Here is a 19404-nt window from a genome sequence, read left to right on the forward strand (position 1 = left end):
ATTGGGAACTACTGCCCTAGAGGAAAGGGGAAATATGATTCAGACGTTCAAATACTTGAAAGGTATTAACATAGAACAAAATCTTTTCCAGAGAAAGGAAAATGGTAAAACCAGAGGGTATAATTTGAGGTTGAGGGGTGGTAGACTCAAGAGTAATGTTAGGAAATTCTTCTTTACAGAGAGGGTGGTTGATGCATGGAATGCGCTCCCGAGGGAGGTGGTGGAGAAGAAACCAATGACAGAGTTCAAACAAGCATGGGATGAACACAGAGGATCTCTAATCAGAAAATAATGAGTATATACTGAAGGAACTAAGGACATATGGTCTGGTCTTGTCCTCTTATTGTGCATTTTTGGAATCACATCTCCACCTTTGTAGAACATATTTGGAAGATAACTATTCGTTGCTCCCCTCTGCTCCTGTTTGGTGTTATTCCTAGTTACCATCCTAGACAGCTGGGAGCGAGTACTTTCCTTAAGTAGACTGTAATGATTGCATTAAAATGCATTTTCCTGAAGTGGTTGGATGTGGATGCGCCTCACCTGTCTCTTTGGAGGACCAGCCCCGCTTGATTTCCCTTCTGATGTGGGAGCGCAGAGACATTATGGACTTTACTTCGATTCGAGGGTGTGGAGCCCTTCGGGATTGCTGTGACTCCTCTGGCACGGCATAGTCTACTGAATTCTTGATGCTGATTGAGCATTTTTGTTTTTCTGTATTTAATCCCTTACTGTTGGCGGGATGGGGGATGGAGGATGGGAGGGGGCATTTGGGGGGAAGGGGGGTTTTCTGTCTGGGACATGTTTTGTATTCTTTATGAAATTTGAGCTTTCAACTGTCAGTGTGTGTTTTTCTGTACCTTTGCTGTGTTGAGCTCAATAAAAATTATTTAAACATACTGAAGGAACTAAGGCCAGTACTAGGCAGACTTGCAGTCTGTGTCATGCATTTGGACATTCAGTTGAGGACGGACTGGGGAGGGTTTTGATTGCTGGGATGGTTAAGATGGGCAGGAGTGAGCTTTGATTGAGACTCCAGTAGATAAAACCTAAGGCACACTACCGGGTAGGACTCTGGGTTTCTGACCCAGAAATATCCAAGAAAAAGGACTATTTAAATTAAATGGTTAATTTATGGAGCATTGAAACAAATGTAATGGAAAAATCAATTTAAGTGACCAAATAAAGTAATCTAAACAAAGAATGTGTAGGAGCACTTAATTGTATAATGTGTATTTATAAACAAGGGAAAAAGGACCTCAAAATACCCCATTAAATGTGATCAATGAAGCCACAAAGTTTTTGGGGTGGGTATCATCATTGGTCAAAAACCCTTGATTTTTTAATTTTTAAGAAAGATTTTTTATGTGTGCTTTATCAATTTTACATATATATCCAAAATCTTATTAGTGACTATTAGAAAAAAATTACATTTCTTTTCAATTCCGTATAGATTTTGAAAAATTTATACGTTCACTTCATTTAAAGATTCATTTTGAAGGTAAAGAATTTCATGACCGTTCTATTGTGTACAACAAATCCAATTGGTCACCACCTGGACCTATTGATCCCACCTTGATTGTCTTTAAAGAAATGGTCTTAAAGGAAATAGATCAAATAAATTTTACGTTTAAAAATAACAATTTGACAAAAATTGAACGCAATGCATTACAAAACATCCGTGACAATAAACAATTAGTCATCAAAAATGCAGACAAGGGAGGTGCGGTCGTAGTCATGAACAGGTCTGATTATATAGAAGAAGCTATTTCACAACTGGGAAATGTATCCATATATAAAGAAATACATCTTGATCCAACATTTAGATTGAAATCAGTGATTTCTAAAATCACTAAAACAGGATTGGATAAAGGCTTTTTAACCAAACGTGAACATAAATTCCTTAATGTATCTTTTCCAATCATCCCGGTATTGTACTTATTACCCAAGATACACAAGAATCCACATAAACCACCTGGCAGACCCATCATTTCTGCTAAAGGGTCCATATTAGAAGCATTGTCAACATACGTCGACAAATTTTTGAGGGAACATGTTGAAAATCATTTCTCTTACATAAAGGATACTACACATTTTTTGAATATTTTAAAAGATTTGAATGACTGTTTGTCTGATCAGGAAACATTTCTAATGGTAACTTTAGATATCAATGCTCTTTATACATCTATTCCTCAATTGGAAGCAATTGAAGTCATCAAGCGAATTTTGGAGTCTAGACCACGTCCTCATTTTGTACCTACTGATTTCATCATTCAATTAACAAGAATAGCTATGCAAGAAAATCATTTTTCATTTTTAAATAAACTCTACATTCAGCTATCGGGAGTTGCTATGGGGTCCACTTTTGCACCATCCATAGCTTGTCTTTTTATGAATGATTTTGAGAATGAATGGGTAAAGTCATCTCCTTTTAGTGACAAAATAAAATCATGGCATAGATTCATAGATGATATTTTTCTTTTATGGTCAGGTTCTATTCATGAATTCAAAAGTTTTTTTGCCTGGTTAAATACTTGTAATGATAACATCAGATTTACACAAACATACTCATATAACAGCATAAACTTTTTAGACATCAATATTGTTCAAACAAGAGATGGTTTTGAAACTAAAGTTTATCATAAGAGTACAGACCGCAATACTTTATTGCACTCATCTAGTTGTCATCCTTTAGGATGCAAGACCAGTATACCTTTTTCTCAGTTTTTAAGGTACAAACGGATTTGTAGTTCTAATGATGAGTTCAAATTACAATCTAAAACTCTAAAAGAAAAATTCATTGCAAGAGGCTATAGTAAGAAGAATTTAAGTACAGCATACAAAAGGGCAAGATTCAATAATAGAGATTTACTATTAGATCCGGTTTCTAAAGAAAATAAACAAGAAAACATCTGTACTTTTGTTTCTAAATATACCAATGCAAGTCCAAGAATTTCATATGTGATAAAGAAGCACTGGAAAATTATGCAAACCATGGATATCTTTAAGAACATTAATTTAAGAAATGCATATTCACGGGGAAAAAACTTAAAAGAATTAATAAGTCCATCGGAATTGAAATCAATCACAATTAAACATCCTGTTTTGAAAGGACATTATATATGTGGAAAATGCATCAATTGCAAAATGATGGTACAATCTGACAATTTCATCAATCCTCGTGATAAGAAACAATATTATATTAACTTCTATTCTAATTGCAACAGCACACATATTGTTTATCTTTTAATATGTCCATGCAGCAAGGTATATGTTGGAAAGACAATCAGAAGTCTTAAGATCAGACTTAATGAACATCGGTCCAATCTAAAACGTATAAAAATGGAGGCACCAATAGTATCCCATTGTAAAGAATTCAAGCATGAATTTCATGAGTTAAAATGTTGGGTGATTGATCAGGTTATGAAACCATCCAGAGGAGGAGATCGAAACAATATTCTCATGAGAAAAGAACAATTATGGATTTCAAGATTAAGATCGTTGGAACCTGATGGTTTAAACAATCAGATTGACTGGCATGTTTTCTTTTGATTTTAATTTGTTTTATTTACATAATACCAGCAATGTCTTTATAATCCCTTCATCACATCATTTACAATACACATATTTTATATCATCTAATATATACATTAGTTCAATACAGTCATGAAATTTACCATCAAAACAACTGATCCATTATGTTTCATAAAGTATTTGTGAGTCACAAACAGCCAAAAAAATTTTTTTGAAGAATGAGTGTCTGTTTAAATGGATTGTTTTTATTTGTACCGGCATAGTGAATGGATATTACAACTATCTAAAATGGTGATCGTTATTCACAAAGCCACATACGTCATATAATATATTCAAAATGGCGATGTTTTTGTTCACGTCATTAAATTTGACGTCAACGTCGTTCTCATTGGTTAAAAATCGGCGGCGTCCAGTTTAAATAGAAGCGCCATTTTGTTTTACTTTTTTCGGACGAAATTACCAGCAGTCCTGTTAAATGGCAAGTACAACTTTGTTTTTTATATACCATGATCTTTATAGGTATGGCTTTGTCAAATTGCTGGTTTAAATATTTGATAGAAACATGGCTGTCTTTATATTAACATATTTATTACAAAACCGTTTAATATTCACTGGATGCTTTTGTTCTCATTCAATTGAATATTTCATCATATCAGTCCAGAGACTTTTCTAATATAATTACAAGTATAATGTGATTCTCTTTTCTTTTCTCTTTCTTTTTTTGTTTAAGACATTTTGAGCAGTAAAATGAAAATTGTACTGGCACTATCAAAAACATACCCTTGAAGAAGCCTATTGAGCGAAACGGGCATGGCCTCCGTCGGGTCCACAAGATAAGTGCTTTTTGAGTATTTATCATCAAAACATAAGAATTATTTGAACATCTGTTATAGAAATTGCTGGTTATCTTTTTGCTCAAAAAAGTAAAGAAAAGAAAAAATTTTTTTCTAATAGTCACTAATAAGATTTTGGATATATATGTAAAATTGATAAAGCACACATAAAAAATCTTTCTTAAAAATTAAAAAATCAAGGGTTTTTGACCAATGATGATACCCACCCCAAAAACTTTGTGGCTTCATTGATCACATTTAATGGGGTATTTTGAGGTCCTTTTTCCCTTGTTTATAAATACACATTATACAATTAAGTGCTCCTACACATTCTTTGTTTAATTTATGGAGCATTACATTACATTACTGATTTCTATTCCGCCATTACCTTGTGGTTCAAGGCGGATTACACAAGAGTTGTCAGAAGGTTACAAGAGTTGTAACATTATATGAGAATTGTCGTAAGCATTACATAAGAATTGTCGAGAACTTAAGGAGTAACATGTTGGGTAATTAGAAATATTTTAGATTAGATATGGGTGGAGTGTGTGGTAGGTGGAGTTAGGGAAGGAACTGGTCGTGTTAAACAGGTTTTATGTGTTTTCTGAAGAGTAGGGTTTTAGTTTCTTTTTTGAAGGTTTTGTAGTTTGTGGTCGTAGATAGCAGATTGATGATTTGTCTGTCTAGTTTAGCTGCTTTGGTGGCCATTAGGTTGTCATAAAGTTTTCCTCTTTTGACATTTTTTGTTTGTAGGTGTGTGAATAGTGAGTGGGTTCTCCTGTGCCTGGTTGAGGTGGATTGGGATAGTCGGTTATTCCAGTAGGTTGGGCTTTCTCCATTAATAGCTTTGTATAGTAGGCAGTAGAATATGAAGTGTATTCTTGCTTGTATTGGGAGCCAGTGTGAGTCGTGGTATGCTTCTGTGATGTGATCATATTTTTTCAATGAGTAGATGAGTCTTAGGGCTGTATTTTGTATTGTTTGTAATTGCTTTATCATGGTTGCTGGGCAGGGGAGTTATAGTATGTTGCAGTAGTCTATTAATCCAAGGATAAGAGATTGTACCAAAAGTTGGAACTGTTTCCTGTCTAAGAATTTTCAGATTTGTCTTAGGTTTCTCATAGTCATGAATGATGTTTTTATTACTTTGTTGATTTGTGGTTGCATGGTACAGCCTCTGTCGATCAGAACTCCAAGAAGTTTTAGTGTGGGTTGAATGGGGTATGATATCGAGTTTATTACTAGGTTTGTTAAGGTTGGAATTTTGCATGTATGGTTGGGCAGACTGGATGGACCATTCGGGTCTTTATCTACCGTCATTTACTATGTTACTATATTTTTTTCCTATCAAAATTACTGGAATTCCTTTCTGTTTTAAATAGCCTGTAAACCGCTTAGTTCTGCACCATCAGTTTTTTAAATTCAACATAACTAACTGGCATCCAAAGATAGTTTAAACAGCTAATTTATAAATAGGCTCAACTCTGACCAAAATTCCTACATTGCAAACTGTTAGGCACCAGGAGTGATAACTTTTATGGTACAAGATAAGCCATACTGTGTAGGAAAGACGACAGGAAAATTAAGAAGCCATCAATGTCTTAAAAGACTATGGGCTAGATTCACTAAGCCCTTTCCGGTTGCCCTGCCTTCTGCCGCCCTGTCAGCTCCTATCCTGCAGCCCCAAACACACCTGCCTGCCCCAAACCCAAACACCCTGTCTGCCTACCCCGACTCTCTCACCCTTCCCTGCACTGCGAGCCTTTGACACGGTTCCTCATAGAAGTTTCTTGAATGAACTTGACAGGCTGAAGTTAGGACCCAAAGTGGTGAACTGAATTAGAAACTGGTTGACGTATAGACGCCAGATGGTGGTGGTTAATGGAATTCGCTCGAAGGAAGGAAAAGTGAGTGATAGAGTCCTTCAGGGTTCTGTGCTGGGTCTGATCCTGTTCAATATGTTTGTGAACGACATTGCTGAAAGGTTAGAAAGAAAGAAAGGTTTGCCTTTTTGCGGATGATATCAAGATTTGTAACAGAGTAGATATCGAGAAGGGAGTAGAAAACATGAAAAAGGCTGCAAAAGTTAGAGGAACAGTCTAAAAAATTCAATGCAAAGAAATGCAGAGTAATGCATTTGGGATTAGAAATCAGAAGGAGCCATAGGTGCTGGGAGATGAGAGGCTGCTATACACAGATGGGGAGAGGGACCTTGTAGTGATGGTGTCCAAAGATCTAAAGGCAAAGGAAACAGTGTGACAAGGCGGTGGCTGTTGCCAGGAGGATGCTAGGCTGTATAGAGAGAGGCAAAACCAATAAAATAAAGAAGGTGCTGATGCTCCTGTACAGGTTGTTGGTGAGGCCCCACTTGGAGTATTGTGTCCAATTTTGGAGACCGTATCCTGCAAAGGACATAAGAAGGCAAAACGGTCTAGAGGAAGGCGACAAAAATGGTAGGAGGATTGCACCAAAAGACGTATGAGGAGAGAATGTAAGCCCTGAATATCTATACCCTAAAGGAAAGGAGGGACAGGGGAGATACGATTCAGACATTCAAATACTTGAAAGGTATTAACGCAGAACAAAATCTTTTCCGGAAAATGGTAAAACCAGAGGACATAATTTGAGGTTGAGGGGTGATAGACTCAAGAGTAATGTTAGGAAATTCTTCTTTACAGAGAGGGTGGTTAATGCCTGGAAAGCACTCACAAAGGAAATGGTGGAAAGGAAAATGGTGACAGAGTTCAAAAAAGCGCGAGATGAACACATAGGATCTCGAATCAGAAAATAATGGTTTATATAGAAGAATTAAAGCCAGTACTAGGCAGATTTGCATGGACTATGTCCCATATATGGCCATTCGGTTGTGGATAGGCTGGGGAGGGCTTCAACAGCTGGGATGGTTTTGATGGACTGGAGTAAACTTTGACGGAGACTTCAGTAGACGGAACCTAAGCATAGTACTGGGTAGAGCTCTAGGTTTCTGTCCCAGAAATATCTAGGAAAAAGGACAATTTAAATTAAATCAGTAATTTAAAGAGCAGGTATGGTTGGGCAGGCTGGATGAGTCATTCGGGTCTTTATCTGCTGTCATTTACTATGTTACTAAGTAACCCACAAGTCTGGATTTGTCTGTTGCTGACAAGGAAAAAACAGCAGATTTACAACCTGATCCCTCAAAAAAATGAGACATACAAATTAAGTTAAGGGTTTCTTATGGATAAGCAGGGCATCGTTTTAACTACACAGATCCCACCCCTCCTCTTCAAAACATTAGATGCCCACGTTAAACTATTACCTGTTTCTGGAGCTTTAAAGTCAAAGCTTTCTGTTCTTCAATTTGCCGCCTTTTCTCCCGTGCTCTTGAATCATATAAGCTAGTTCTGAAAAACAAAAATATATATGTTTTTAATTCAGAATAAGTTACCACCACAATTTTCAAACCTTTTCAATGCTATTGTGTAAAATAGAAATTTATTGAATGGATAAATTTTCTTTAGTTATGTTTTGTCTGTTGCCATGTGCCTTCGCTGGCCATTTTACTGGAAACCAATTCCAGAAGACCAGGCTTCTGAAGTATTCATATAGAAATAAGGTGTACTTATTTATGTTTTAAAAGCTGACATACTTCCAGAAAAAGGATTGTCTCTTTTGTGGACAAAATACATTTGTTTCCTGAAGTGAATAAAGCCATAAATTTGTAACATTAAGGTTTTTCATTGATTAACGGTATAAATTACCCAAGAAAGGAGGAAACAGTTTTTGTCTTTAAGACAAGATGTAATATCTCTGGGTGCATCTTTTCTTCTGACATATCCTTGTAAATGTATTATAAAGTATTCCCAAATTAAGTATGTGTTCTTTTCACCGGATCAGTTAAAATCCTTTTTGGAGCTGAAAAAGATAGCTTGATGAAGTGTGTACAGGTGCAATGAATAAGTAGTGGCAATTTGTGAATTAGTGTTAAAGCCTACCCATTATCTTTACGTTAATTGAAAATGTCCTCTCATAATATTTAGGCTGTACTCCCCTGTTAACTGTGGTCTAAGGAAGTCAGTAAAATTATTCCACTTTTTTATATTTTTGGATTTATATTGATATTACTTTACTATATTTCTGTAACAAGAAGTTATTTTCTTGAAAAAATTTGATGAAAATATAAATTAAACAAAAATAAAAAAAGGTCTTAATGATCACATAAGTAGCCTGTTTTTATTTAAAAGTTCCCATGCTAAGTGGATGAAAAATTATGAAGAAAAAGATTAGGTTCTTACCTTGATAATATCTTTTCCAATACACAGGGCTGGTATGCTGAACTAAGGGTCTTCCATCTGCTCCCGCGAGTCCGTTGCAGAAGATACTGATCACCTTTTTCAGTACCTCCTCCTTCTTCCTGTTCTCTGCTGCACCCAATCAGTTAGTTAGTTTCAAAGCCAGCGACAGAGTAGCAGTACAAGGAGACCACCTCAGCAAGAATTTGATCTGCTTGCAGAATAGAACACAGAGCTCATAGACATACCATCGAAAAGAAAGTAACAAACTTAAGTTTCATGAACAATAAGCCAGAAGAAATTGTGGATGTCGGGGGAAACTCCTATGGAACTATATGCATACACTATACAATTTCTTCAAATTAATGAGAACGGGGAGAAAATTCAGAAACGCAGCCTTCTGGTAAGCAAAAAGTCCAGACAAGCACATTGACAATGATGGGCCGGGGATTCAGCATATCATCCCTAATTACTGGAAAAAATATTATCAAGGTAAGAACTTAAATCTCTTTTTCCAGTGCAATAGGGATGGTATGCTGAAGCAAGGGACACACCTAAGCTGTCCCTGAAACCCCAGGTGGGAGAGATAAGCCTGTTCTCAAAACAGAGACTCTAAAAGGAGGAGTACACCTGTACCGGTGCCGAAGAGAGGAGAGGAGCAGCATACCTAGGGGTTCCTTGTTCTGGGAAGAGAAGGGCAGCGTTGGTGCCGAGCACAGAAGGAAGGCAGAAGGCAGGAGGAAACAGAAGGCTCGGGGAAGCGGCGAGAGTTCGCTCCGCCCACCCCCACTGCGTCAGAGGCAGCGCCGGACTCCCCCTTAAAAGGGGAGGAGCCAAAGGTGCCTGGCCGTTCGGCGCGCAGCGAACATTGATCTTCATCTGCCATCTCGTTGCCCATTCCCCTAGTTTGTTTAAGCCCCTTTGCAATTCTTCGCAGTCCTCCTTTGTCCGAGCTCCACTAAATAGTTTGGTGTCGTCCACAAATTTTATTATCTCACACTCCGTCCCTGTTTCTAGATCATTTATGAATATATTAAATAGCAGCAGCCCGAGCACCGAGCCCTGCAGAACTCCACTCGTGACCTTCCTCCAGTCCGAATAGTGGCACTTCACCCCTACCCTCTGTTTCCTACCCGCTAACCATTTTCTGATCTATCTATGTACGTCTCCGTCCACCCCATGGTTCTTCAGTTTCCGGAGTAGACGTTCATGAGGCACCTTGTCAAAGGCTTTCTGGAAATCTAGGTATTTGATGTCTATGGGGTCTCCTCTGTCCATCTGTTTGTTAATTCCCTCGAAGTGCAATAAGTTAGTCAGGCATGATCTCCCCCTGCAGAAACCATATTGGCTGGTTATAATAAGTTCGTTTCTTTCAAGATGTTCATCAATTTTTTTTTCTTTTATCAGTGCTTCTGCCATTTTCCCCAGAACCGAGACTCACCGGTCTGTAGTTTCCCAGGTCACCTCTTGATCCCTTTTTAAAGATGGGCGTAACGTTGGCTATCTTCCAATCCTCAGGGATCACGCCTATTTTCAGGGATAGGTTGCAAATTTGCTGCAGTAGTTCCGCTATCTCCTCCTTTAGTTCCTTCAGAACACTTGGATGGATTCCATCCGGACCCGGGGATTTGTCAGTTTTTAGTTCTTCTATCTGCCTGCGCACATCTTCAAGGCTCACCTCCATGGATGTTAACTTTTGTGCTTGATTTCCATTGAAGAATTGCTCAGGTTCCGGTATGTTGGTTGTGTCTTCGTTTGTAAAAAGTCTTTCAGCGACCTCTTTCTCCTCCTTCACCACTCCCTTCCTGTCTCCGTCATCCAGCGGTCCCACCTCCTCCCTAGCTGGCTGCTTCCCTTTAACATTTCTAAAAAACGGTTTGAAATTTCGTACTTCCCTGGCTAGCCTCTCTTCATACTGTCTATCGGCTTTTCGAACCACACGGTGACATTCTTTTTGATACTTCCTGTGCTCTTTCCAGTTTCCGTCAGTTTTGTCCTTTTTCCATTTTCTGAATGAATTTTTCTTATTGCCTATTGCTTCCTTCACTATTTTAGTTATCCACGCCAGTGTCAGGTCAAAAGCGAGACGGGAAAAGGCGCGTCCAGACAATTGAGTGCAGCGCGGGGGGTGCACGCCGCACAAAATTACTGTTTTTAGGGCTCCGACGGGGGTGTGTGTGTGGGGGGGAACCCCCCCACTTTACTTAATAGATTTTACTGTTTTTAGGGAAAAAGTTAAGTTTACAGTAAAATGTGGACGGTTACAACCCCCCAAACCACCCATAACGCCGGCGCGATCTCTATTAAGTAAACTGGGGGGGCTCCCCAACAAAACCCCCCGCCGGATCCCCTAAAAACTGTAATTTTCTTCGGCGCACGCCTCCGTCTTGCGCTCAGTTGTCGGCGCGTGTCTTTGTCTTTTGCGGGGTTGTCTATGAACCATCCACGCCGGGTCTTTTGTTCGACTCTTTTTGCACCCCTTTCTGAATCTGGGGATATACAGATTTTGTGCCTCGCTCACCGTGTCCTTGAAAAAAGACCAGGCATGTTCTATCATTTGCCATTTTTTGGAAGTGTTCCTACGTTTCTTCCTTACCATTCCCTTCATTGCTTCATAGTTTCCTTTCCTGAAGTTAAATTGTCGCTATGGTTCTCTTTCCTTTCGGTATTCCTACCTCCACCTTGAACTTGATCATATTATGATCGCTGTTTCCCAACGGTCCCACTACTTCCACTTCCTTTGCAGGTCCCCTTAGCCCATTTAGGATTAGATCCAGAGTGGCATTTCCTCTTGTCGGTTCTCTAACAAGCTCCTCCATGAAGTAATCTTGTGTAGTCTTCAGGAATTCTGTCTCCCTAGCGCAACTTGAGCTTCCAAGACTCCAGTCTATCCCAGGGTAGTTGAAGTCTCCCATGATAACCGTGTTACCGCTTTTGCATTCTCACTTCATCTCGGCTTCCATTTTTTCATCGATATCTCCAGTTTGCCCGGGTGGACGATAGTATAAGCCTATCTTTATTTCAGGCCCTTTCCTTCCTGGTATTTTAACCCATAGCGATTCTAGCTTGTTAGTTGTCTCTGCTGTGTCCATTCTTGTCGATTGTATGCTTTCTTTTATGTATAGTGGTATTCCACCTCCTTTCTGTCCTGACCTATCCTGGCGATAGAGCTTGTACCCCGGCAGTGCTGTATCCCATTTGCTTTCCTCATTCCACCATGTTTCAGAGATTCCAATGATGTTTATGTCCTCTGCATTGGCCATGGCTTCTAATTCCCCCATTTTGTTTCTTAGGCTCCTTGCATTAGTATATATGCAATTTAGATCCTGGTATTTTGTTGTCTTCATTTCCTTTCCCTGTGCTTCGGTCCTTAGGTTCTTCTCTTTTGCTACAATCTTTCTAACCTCCTCATCTGGGTACCTTAAGAAGGATATGGTGTTACTCGAGAGGGTTCAGAGGAGAGTGACACTTCTGATAAAAGGGATGGAAAACTTTTCATACGCTGAGAGATTGGAGAAACTGGGTCTCTTTTCCCTGGAGAAGAGGAGACTTAGAGGGGATATGATAGAGACTTACAAGATCATGAAGGGCATAGAGAGAGTAGAGAGGGACAGATTCTTCAAACTTTCAAAAAATAAAAGAACAAAAGGGCATTCGGAAAAGTTGAAAGGGGACAAATTCAAAACAAATGCTAGGAAGTTCTTCTTTATCCAACGTGTGATGGACACCTGGAATGTGCTTCCAGAGGAAGTAATAGGGCAGAGTATAGTACTGGGGTTTAAGAAAGGATTGGACAATTTCCTGCTAGAAAAGGGGATAGAAGGGTATAGATAGAGGATTACTATACAGGTCCTGGACTTCTGAAAGTCTGTCAGATAGAATATACTGCTCAAAATCAGTCAACTTCTTGATGAGTTGTTTGAGGTAAAAGATCATATAGAAGTTGTAATTGAGAACTCTTGGTAAATACTGAGTTTTGGAAAAGATGTCGTCCAAATTTATCCACTGTATGGCCTTCAATACTCTCAGTTGATTATAATATCTTCATGAACTGGTGGCACTATAGCATAGTCCCTGGAGCTAGATGACTTTTTAAGAATGGATTCAACCAGCAAAGACTGATGAAATAACTGTGGCTTATCGAATCTAGGAATAGCTTGAATTCTGTAAAGTGAGTCAAATTTTATAGGAGCTGTTGGAACAAATAGTGAAGCCTCCCAGTAAATTTTTTAAACATAAAAGAGCTTCTTTAGTTTGTATAAAGGCAACTTTAAAAGCTCTTTAGAGTTTCATAGAGTATGGCATTCTTATGAACGATGGTGTGCTGTGCATACTTGTTGGTTCTTTCTTTTCTTTTTCTTCTTTCAGCTGCCTGATACAGAGAAAGAGGGGGGGGGGTTGATTGACTTTGCTTACTTGGAGGTTCTTTTTTCCCCCCAATGTTTTTTATTAAGTTTTCAAATAATAAACACCAAACAGCAATGTAGTGTACAACAATAAGCAGTGAGTACCAACATTCAGCCCAGTTCCACTCCCGTCCCTGTCTTCCCCCTACTTGGAGGTTCTTTGGGGTGAGGATTTTTATAAACTTATGTGCTATTGGAGGTGAACCTTGTTCCGCTTTGCCCTTGGATTGGATGTGCTGGATCTTGCTTGTTGAGCTGTGGCTCTAATCTTGACTGGTTGACACTGTATTTTACTCTGCTGAGCCTTGTTTTTATGGCTCTAGTTGTGGGCTTGTTTATGCTATTAATAAAAGCATTAATTAAAATTAAAAAAAAGAAAGCTCTTTAGGAGGTTCATCAAAGTCCAGAGCTTCTAGCAATTCTGCTCTGGGTTCTATGTCAGTTTCTAATTTGACAGGCAAATCTGTTCCAAGTTGCTTGATATATTTTGTATAAAAAAAAAAAAAGATAAAAAAGATAGGCCTTCTGGCAGGGATCTGTGCCGTGGTGGTGGAAGAGATGGGTCTGATGGTATACCATACGACTCAAGTGCAGACAATGTAGGTTCTAGGTCAATGTCGGTAATATGTGTAGAAAGATCTGTTTCAATTTCTACTACAACTTGAGGCTTGTTATACATTGGTGAAGAGAGTCTCTTTTTTGAATGAGTAGCATGATGACTTGAAGAGCGTCAAAGACGACTCTTTTGACAATGTTGGTACCAGTCTGATGAAAATGAAGTGGAATGACATTAGGAGTGAGAAGATCTAGTCTTCACCGATGTAGAGGAGAAACTTTGGACCAACGTCGAGGTGAAGGAGAATCAGTAACGTGCTTGCATTGAGGCAAAGGAGATGTTCACTTGCTTTTAAGGAGCATTGGTATCCAGTATTGATATCAATCAATGCTTCGATGCAGAAGTGCCATGCTCAGACTGGACCAGTAAAAGCATCCAGATCATCGTAATCCTCAGAGACCCAGTCTGACCAACTGTCGGAGTCTGGGGAAGACGCAAGTCTCCTTAGTGGGAGAGATGCAGGACTATGGGAAGGCTGTGTGGTCAGTCAATCTCTGGCTGACCCAGAAGACATGCTAGCGCCACTGACATAAGTTTGCCAAAGCAAATTCACAAGTCGGGCATAGAGGACCGAGAACCCACTTCAAGAGTGTTTGAGTGCCTTTTCTTCAACTTGCAGCAATCAGCACCCTTACTAGGCACTGACACCATATTCCGAGACTGAGAGGGCAAAATCGTCCACCCCCCCCCAACTATCACAACAATTTCTTGGCAGCCTTAATGAGATGGTCAGAGGCTGAACTTGAGGACCCCGTCTCTTCATCTTGCGCTGTGGAACATGTGGCGTAAGGGCACTCTTCCGGTGCCCAGCTGGCACAAACCTCACATGAATTCATGATATTAGAGCCTGACGACTCCATCCCTGGTGGTTAGAATAAAAAAGCGAGGCTTTTTAAGGAAGTTTGAGAAACTTAGAATTCAAATCGGGAAAAATCCAAGATGGCCTCCGCCAGGATTTCCCACTGACAATATGGCTGTAACTTCAACAGAGAACAGCCAAAACCAGCGACTTTAGGATTTCTGGGGTGGGGGAACAAAGCTATATCAAAATATAACCACAAAAATCACACACACCCTCTCCCCTGCCCTGTGGGCTGTGACAACCCTACTCACAGACCAGATGATGGGAAGAAGTGCTGCAGCCTACTTTAAGCTCTTCTCAGGGTAGCTGGAAACAAGAGAGAACCTCTGTCACCAAGAAAGCTGCCTTTTCTGAATCTTCAGCTGCCAGTCAGGCCACTGATGCACAAGCCTCAACCCCCAAGATCAGAACCCAAACACCACAATGAAGCAGGAAAGTGCAGCTGACAGTGTGTGCTCCGAAGTAATAATAATAATAATAACTTTATTTTTGTATACCGCCATACCCAAGGAGTTCTAGGCGGTTTACATTAGATTAACAAAAAATTACAAGTGGTTTAAAAACAATTGAACACTATTAGAAGCAAGCAATAAATAACAAGTGGTTCGAAAACAATTGAACAATATTAGGAGCAAGGAGGTAGAATGAAGTTAGGAGAGAGGGGGGGTAGGTTAGGGGGGAGGGGGTGGGTAGGTTGGGAAAAGAGAGGTGGAAGGGGGCAGAAGGAGATTGTTGTTCATTGGAGAGGGGTGTTAGGTGTCTTGTCCATGGAATAGGTGAGTTTTGAGAGATTTTCTAAACCCGAGGTAGGTGGGGGCCTCAAGGACAATTTGGGCTAGCCATGGGTTCAGTTTGGCAGCCTGGAAGGCAAAAGTTTTATCAAGGAATCTTTTGTAGTGACATAGTTTTAGGGAGGGGAAGGCAAAGAGCTGAATTCTGCGGGAGTGCTTGTTTATGTGATTCAGATAGAAGTGAGGGTTTAAGTAGCTTGGGGATAGGCCAAATACTGTTTTATAGCAGAAGTAACGCAATTGGTGTCCAGACAGCCTGTGCTGCACTTCTGATCAAGTCAAGGAGTGAGCAAACAGAAGGGGAAACCCCCAAACTCCACAGTTCAAATAGGGTGGCTGAGCAGATCCCCACAGGATCCATCTATCAGCTGCAGACCAAAGTCTGCTTCTCTCAAGCAGGCTAGGTAGTCACTGGAGCTGAACTGGAACACAAAGTCCTATGCAAAAACTGTGAAAAACTTGCAAAAAACCTCAAAGATGACCGAGCAGATCCCAGTTGCTCCTGCAGGCTTGCATGCAGCAGAAATAACTGACTGACAGGGGGCAGCAGGGAGGAGGAGGAGGTGCTGAAAACAACGATCAAGATCTCCTGCAATGGACTTGTGGGAACATATGGAAGACCCTTGGTTCAGCATACCATCCCTATTGCACTGGAAAATAGGTATACTAGTTGAATCTTCTCAGCTGGGAGCAGTTTATTTTGAAAAAAGAATCGGCGTAGTAATCTCTAGATTAGTTGGATATTTAATCTCTTGCAATAAGGTAAAGGTCTTGGCATCTCAACATCCTATTATCTAAATATACTTTCTGAAACCAATTTTTTTTCTCCTCTAAGAGACCCTTTTACTAAGCTGCGGTGAAGGATGCGCTCATGCATTGAGTTCCATAAGCTAAAAAATACAGTAAAACCTTGGATTGCAAGTAACTTTGTACGCAAGTGTTTTGCAAGACAAGCAAAACATTTTATTAAATTTTAACTTGATATACTAGCAAAGTCTTGCAATACAAGTACATACAGTATACACACACCACAGGTATACAAGAATAAAGTTATTATTATTTTTATCATCACAACTGAACCGATGGTTCTTCTCTTCCTCTCTTTCTGACACTGCAGGAGTATAGTGCCTGTTCTAAAACAAGCAAGGTCTTGCAATACAAGTACATACAGTATATACACATCTTAACTGAGCCAATGGTTCTTCTCTCTCTCTTTCTCTCTGACATTGCAGGAGTATAGTGACTTTTAAACAAACAAGGTCTTGCAATACGAGTACATACAGTATTTTGTATTAAAGTTTTTAGGTTGTGGAGTTTCCATTATTTCTTATGGGGGAATTCGCTTTGATATATGAGTGTTTTGGATTACAAGCATGCTTTTGGAATGAATTATATTCGCAAACCAAGGTTTTACTGTATCTTAAATTTTTGTTGCAGGCCATGCCTGGGGTCCGAGTGGGCATTCTTGCACTTCAGTGCAGATATGTTATTGCGCACTAAGGGCCTGATTCTCCAAAGTGCGTCCCGATTTTAGGCAGCTGTAGGCGTCCTACAGCTGTCTAATCAGCCAATTGGGATGCACATTTAAAAAAAAAAAAAATGCTCCCCGGGCAGGCCGCCTATATTGAAGGCGAGGCCTGCAAGACACCTAGGCCCTGATTCTGTATAGGACGCCCGGGAGAGGCGTCCTATTCAGAATCGGCCTACACTAAACCCTGATTCTGTAACCGGCGTCCATGTTACAGACGCTGGTTAGAGAATCGGGTTAGATTAGACATGGCAGGAAGGGTGCCCAATCCCTCCTGCCCGAAGACGCACCCTCCCCCCCCACCCCCGGCGCTAAAAACCCCCAAACCTCCACCCCACCAAACGAACCAGTTCTTACGGTCAGATGGGTTTTGCCCGTCCAGCCGGCAGGCACGCCTGGTTGAAATGAGGAGGGCCCGCCCCTTCCTGGCCCTACCCGCCGAAGTCTAAGGCCTGATTGGCCCAGGCTCTAGAAGCCTGGACCAATCAGGCCTTAGGCATAGCGGGTCCACCCATCCCCACTAAGTCTAAGGTCTGATTGGCCAATCATGCCTTAGATTAAGTGGGGATGGGCGGACCCGCTATGCCTAAGACCTGATTGGTCCAGGCTTCTAGAGCCTGGGCCAATCAGGCCTTAGACTTCGGCGGGATGGGCCGGGAAGGGGCGGGCCCGCCTCATTTCGACCAGGCGTGCCTGCCGGCTGGACGGGCAAGACCCATCTGGCTGTAAGAACAGATTAGTTTGGTGGGGTGGAGGTTTGGGGGTTGTTAGCGCCGGGTGGGGAGGGAGGGTGCGTCTTCGGGCAGGAGGGATTGGGCACCCTCCTGCCAGCAATCGATATTGTCGGGGGGGGGAGGGTGCGTCTTCGGGCAGGAGGGATTGGGCACCCTTCCTGCCAGCGATCGATATTGTCGGGGGGGGGGGGGGAGGGTGCGTCTTCGGGCAGGAGGGATTGGGCACCCTTCCTGCCAGCGATCGGACAGGCTGCGGCCCGCTATACTTATCGCGGCAGAGAGATCCCTTGCCGCGATAAGTATAGCGGCCGCATCTACTTACAATGTAGACCAGCATTTTGCTGGCCTACATTTTAAGCTTCTCCTCTACTAGGGAGACGCGTAGGGCCGCCTAGGTTCGCCTAAGGCCCTTAGGCGAGCTTAGGCATCTTGCGGGTCTCCCTAGGCTCCCGGAGGCGCCTTCAGGCCTGCCTGGGGAGCATTTTTTTTAAAAAAACGTGCATCCCGATTGGCTGATTAGACAGCTGTAGGACGCCTATAGCTGCCTAAAATCGGGACGGCACTTTGGAGAATCAGGGCCTAAATGGTTAGTGTGGGATTACTACCAGAGTCCTTACTGCCTACAAAACAGGTGTCATTAAGTGCTCATGGCAACATTAACTCATGGTCATTAATAGAAAAATAGGACATACTTAGGCCACTTTTTACTACAGCTTAGTAAAAGGATCCCTAAATATAGATTTGTATGTTCATATTAGGGAATTTTCCTGTTGAACTATTTTTAACATGACTATAAATCAAATATTGCACAATCTCTCTCTTGTGAAATTATATTTGTTATGATATTATATTTAAAGGTGAGGTGCTGTGTGATAATTCATCAGAAAATCAATGCAAATCTGTTTTACTGTACATCTTGTAATAAAATTCAGATAATTCTAAGAAAATATATTTTTCCAAGGATCAAATAAAATTGAGATATTTAGGTCATGTTATAGTGCTCACAGGACTCAACTAAATTAATCTATTACCAGTTTGACAAATTTACTTATAAAAATTTTAAAAGTCAACAAATAAAAATAACCACAGAACTTACAATTCTTTGATCCAAAGCTCTGCATGGAAGAAAGGGGCACTAGAAAAAAAGATTAAATTAACATTAGCCCTTAATATTTATCATTTGACAAATGACGACTAAGGAGAGGATACATTCAGGACATGGGTTAACACCTCTTGTCTAAGATGAGCACTGAAAAGGCTTTCATTTCTGTCACTTTCTCTTAACTATACTGCTGTGACTCAAAAATAACCTGGGCTGTTCACTGCCAGACAAGGGGATGTTCAAGGGGAAGATTCTCAAAACCTAACATGCCTGTAACACAGTCACTAGTTTAATGAGACAGTATTTTACCAGCCGATTAACAGAATGGTTCACTGTGGTCTTTTCCTACAGGACCAATGATAGCTCACCTTTTGGTTATTGGCTTGTGATATACATCGGGCCTCTAGCTGTGAGCGCTTGAGATCCTTAAGTATTACTCCTGTATATCCAGCTGGATATTTTCTCTTGTGTTTTAGCCTTATTGGATGAATATTTAACAATAATACATAAAATTTAATCCCTTCCCTCCCATCTCCACCATAACATATGCAATCAAATATATCCTATGAAATATTCTTTTACTTATCCAATCATTTAATAAAATTCAGAATTCCCCCCCCCTCCCATCCCTTCACTTGCATTGTACTTATATTGGAAAATGGTATCTATTCATTACAATATTTTGTCAATGGCCCCCATATCTCTTGAAATTTTTTATAGATTCCCT

At 40.5% G+C, this 19404-nt stretch overlaps 1 protein-coding gene across 6 annotated transcripts in view; it reads right to left on the reverse strand.

The window, feature by feature from the left end:
- Nucleotides 1-19404, reverse strand: part of SENP1 (SUMO specific peptidase 1) — a 311959-nt gene that overhangs the window by 175922 nt on the left and 116633 nt on the right. For all 6 annotated transcript variants that reach the window (XM_033935398.1, XM_033935399.1, XM_033935400.1 and 3 more), the window contains 2 exons: nucleotides 18672-18710; nucleotides 7666-7750 (listed from right to left, as the gene is read on the reverse strand). In XM_033935398.1, coding sequence (XP_033791289.1) covers nucleotides 7666-7750; nucleotides 18672-18710 — 124 coding nt within the window. The remainder of the gene's footprint in view (nucleotides 1-7665; nucleotides 7751-18671; nucleotides 18711-19404) is intronic.

Source organism: Geotrypetes seraphini, chromosome 3, assembly GCF_902459505.1.
Source record: "Geotrypetes seraphini chromosome 3, aGeoSer1.1, whole genome shotgun sequence".
Taxonomy (NCBI): domain Eukaryota; kingdom Metazoa; phylum Chordata; class Amphibia; order Gymnophiona; family Dermophiidae; genus Geotrypetes; species Geotrypetes seraphini.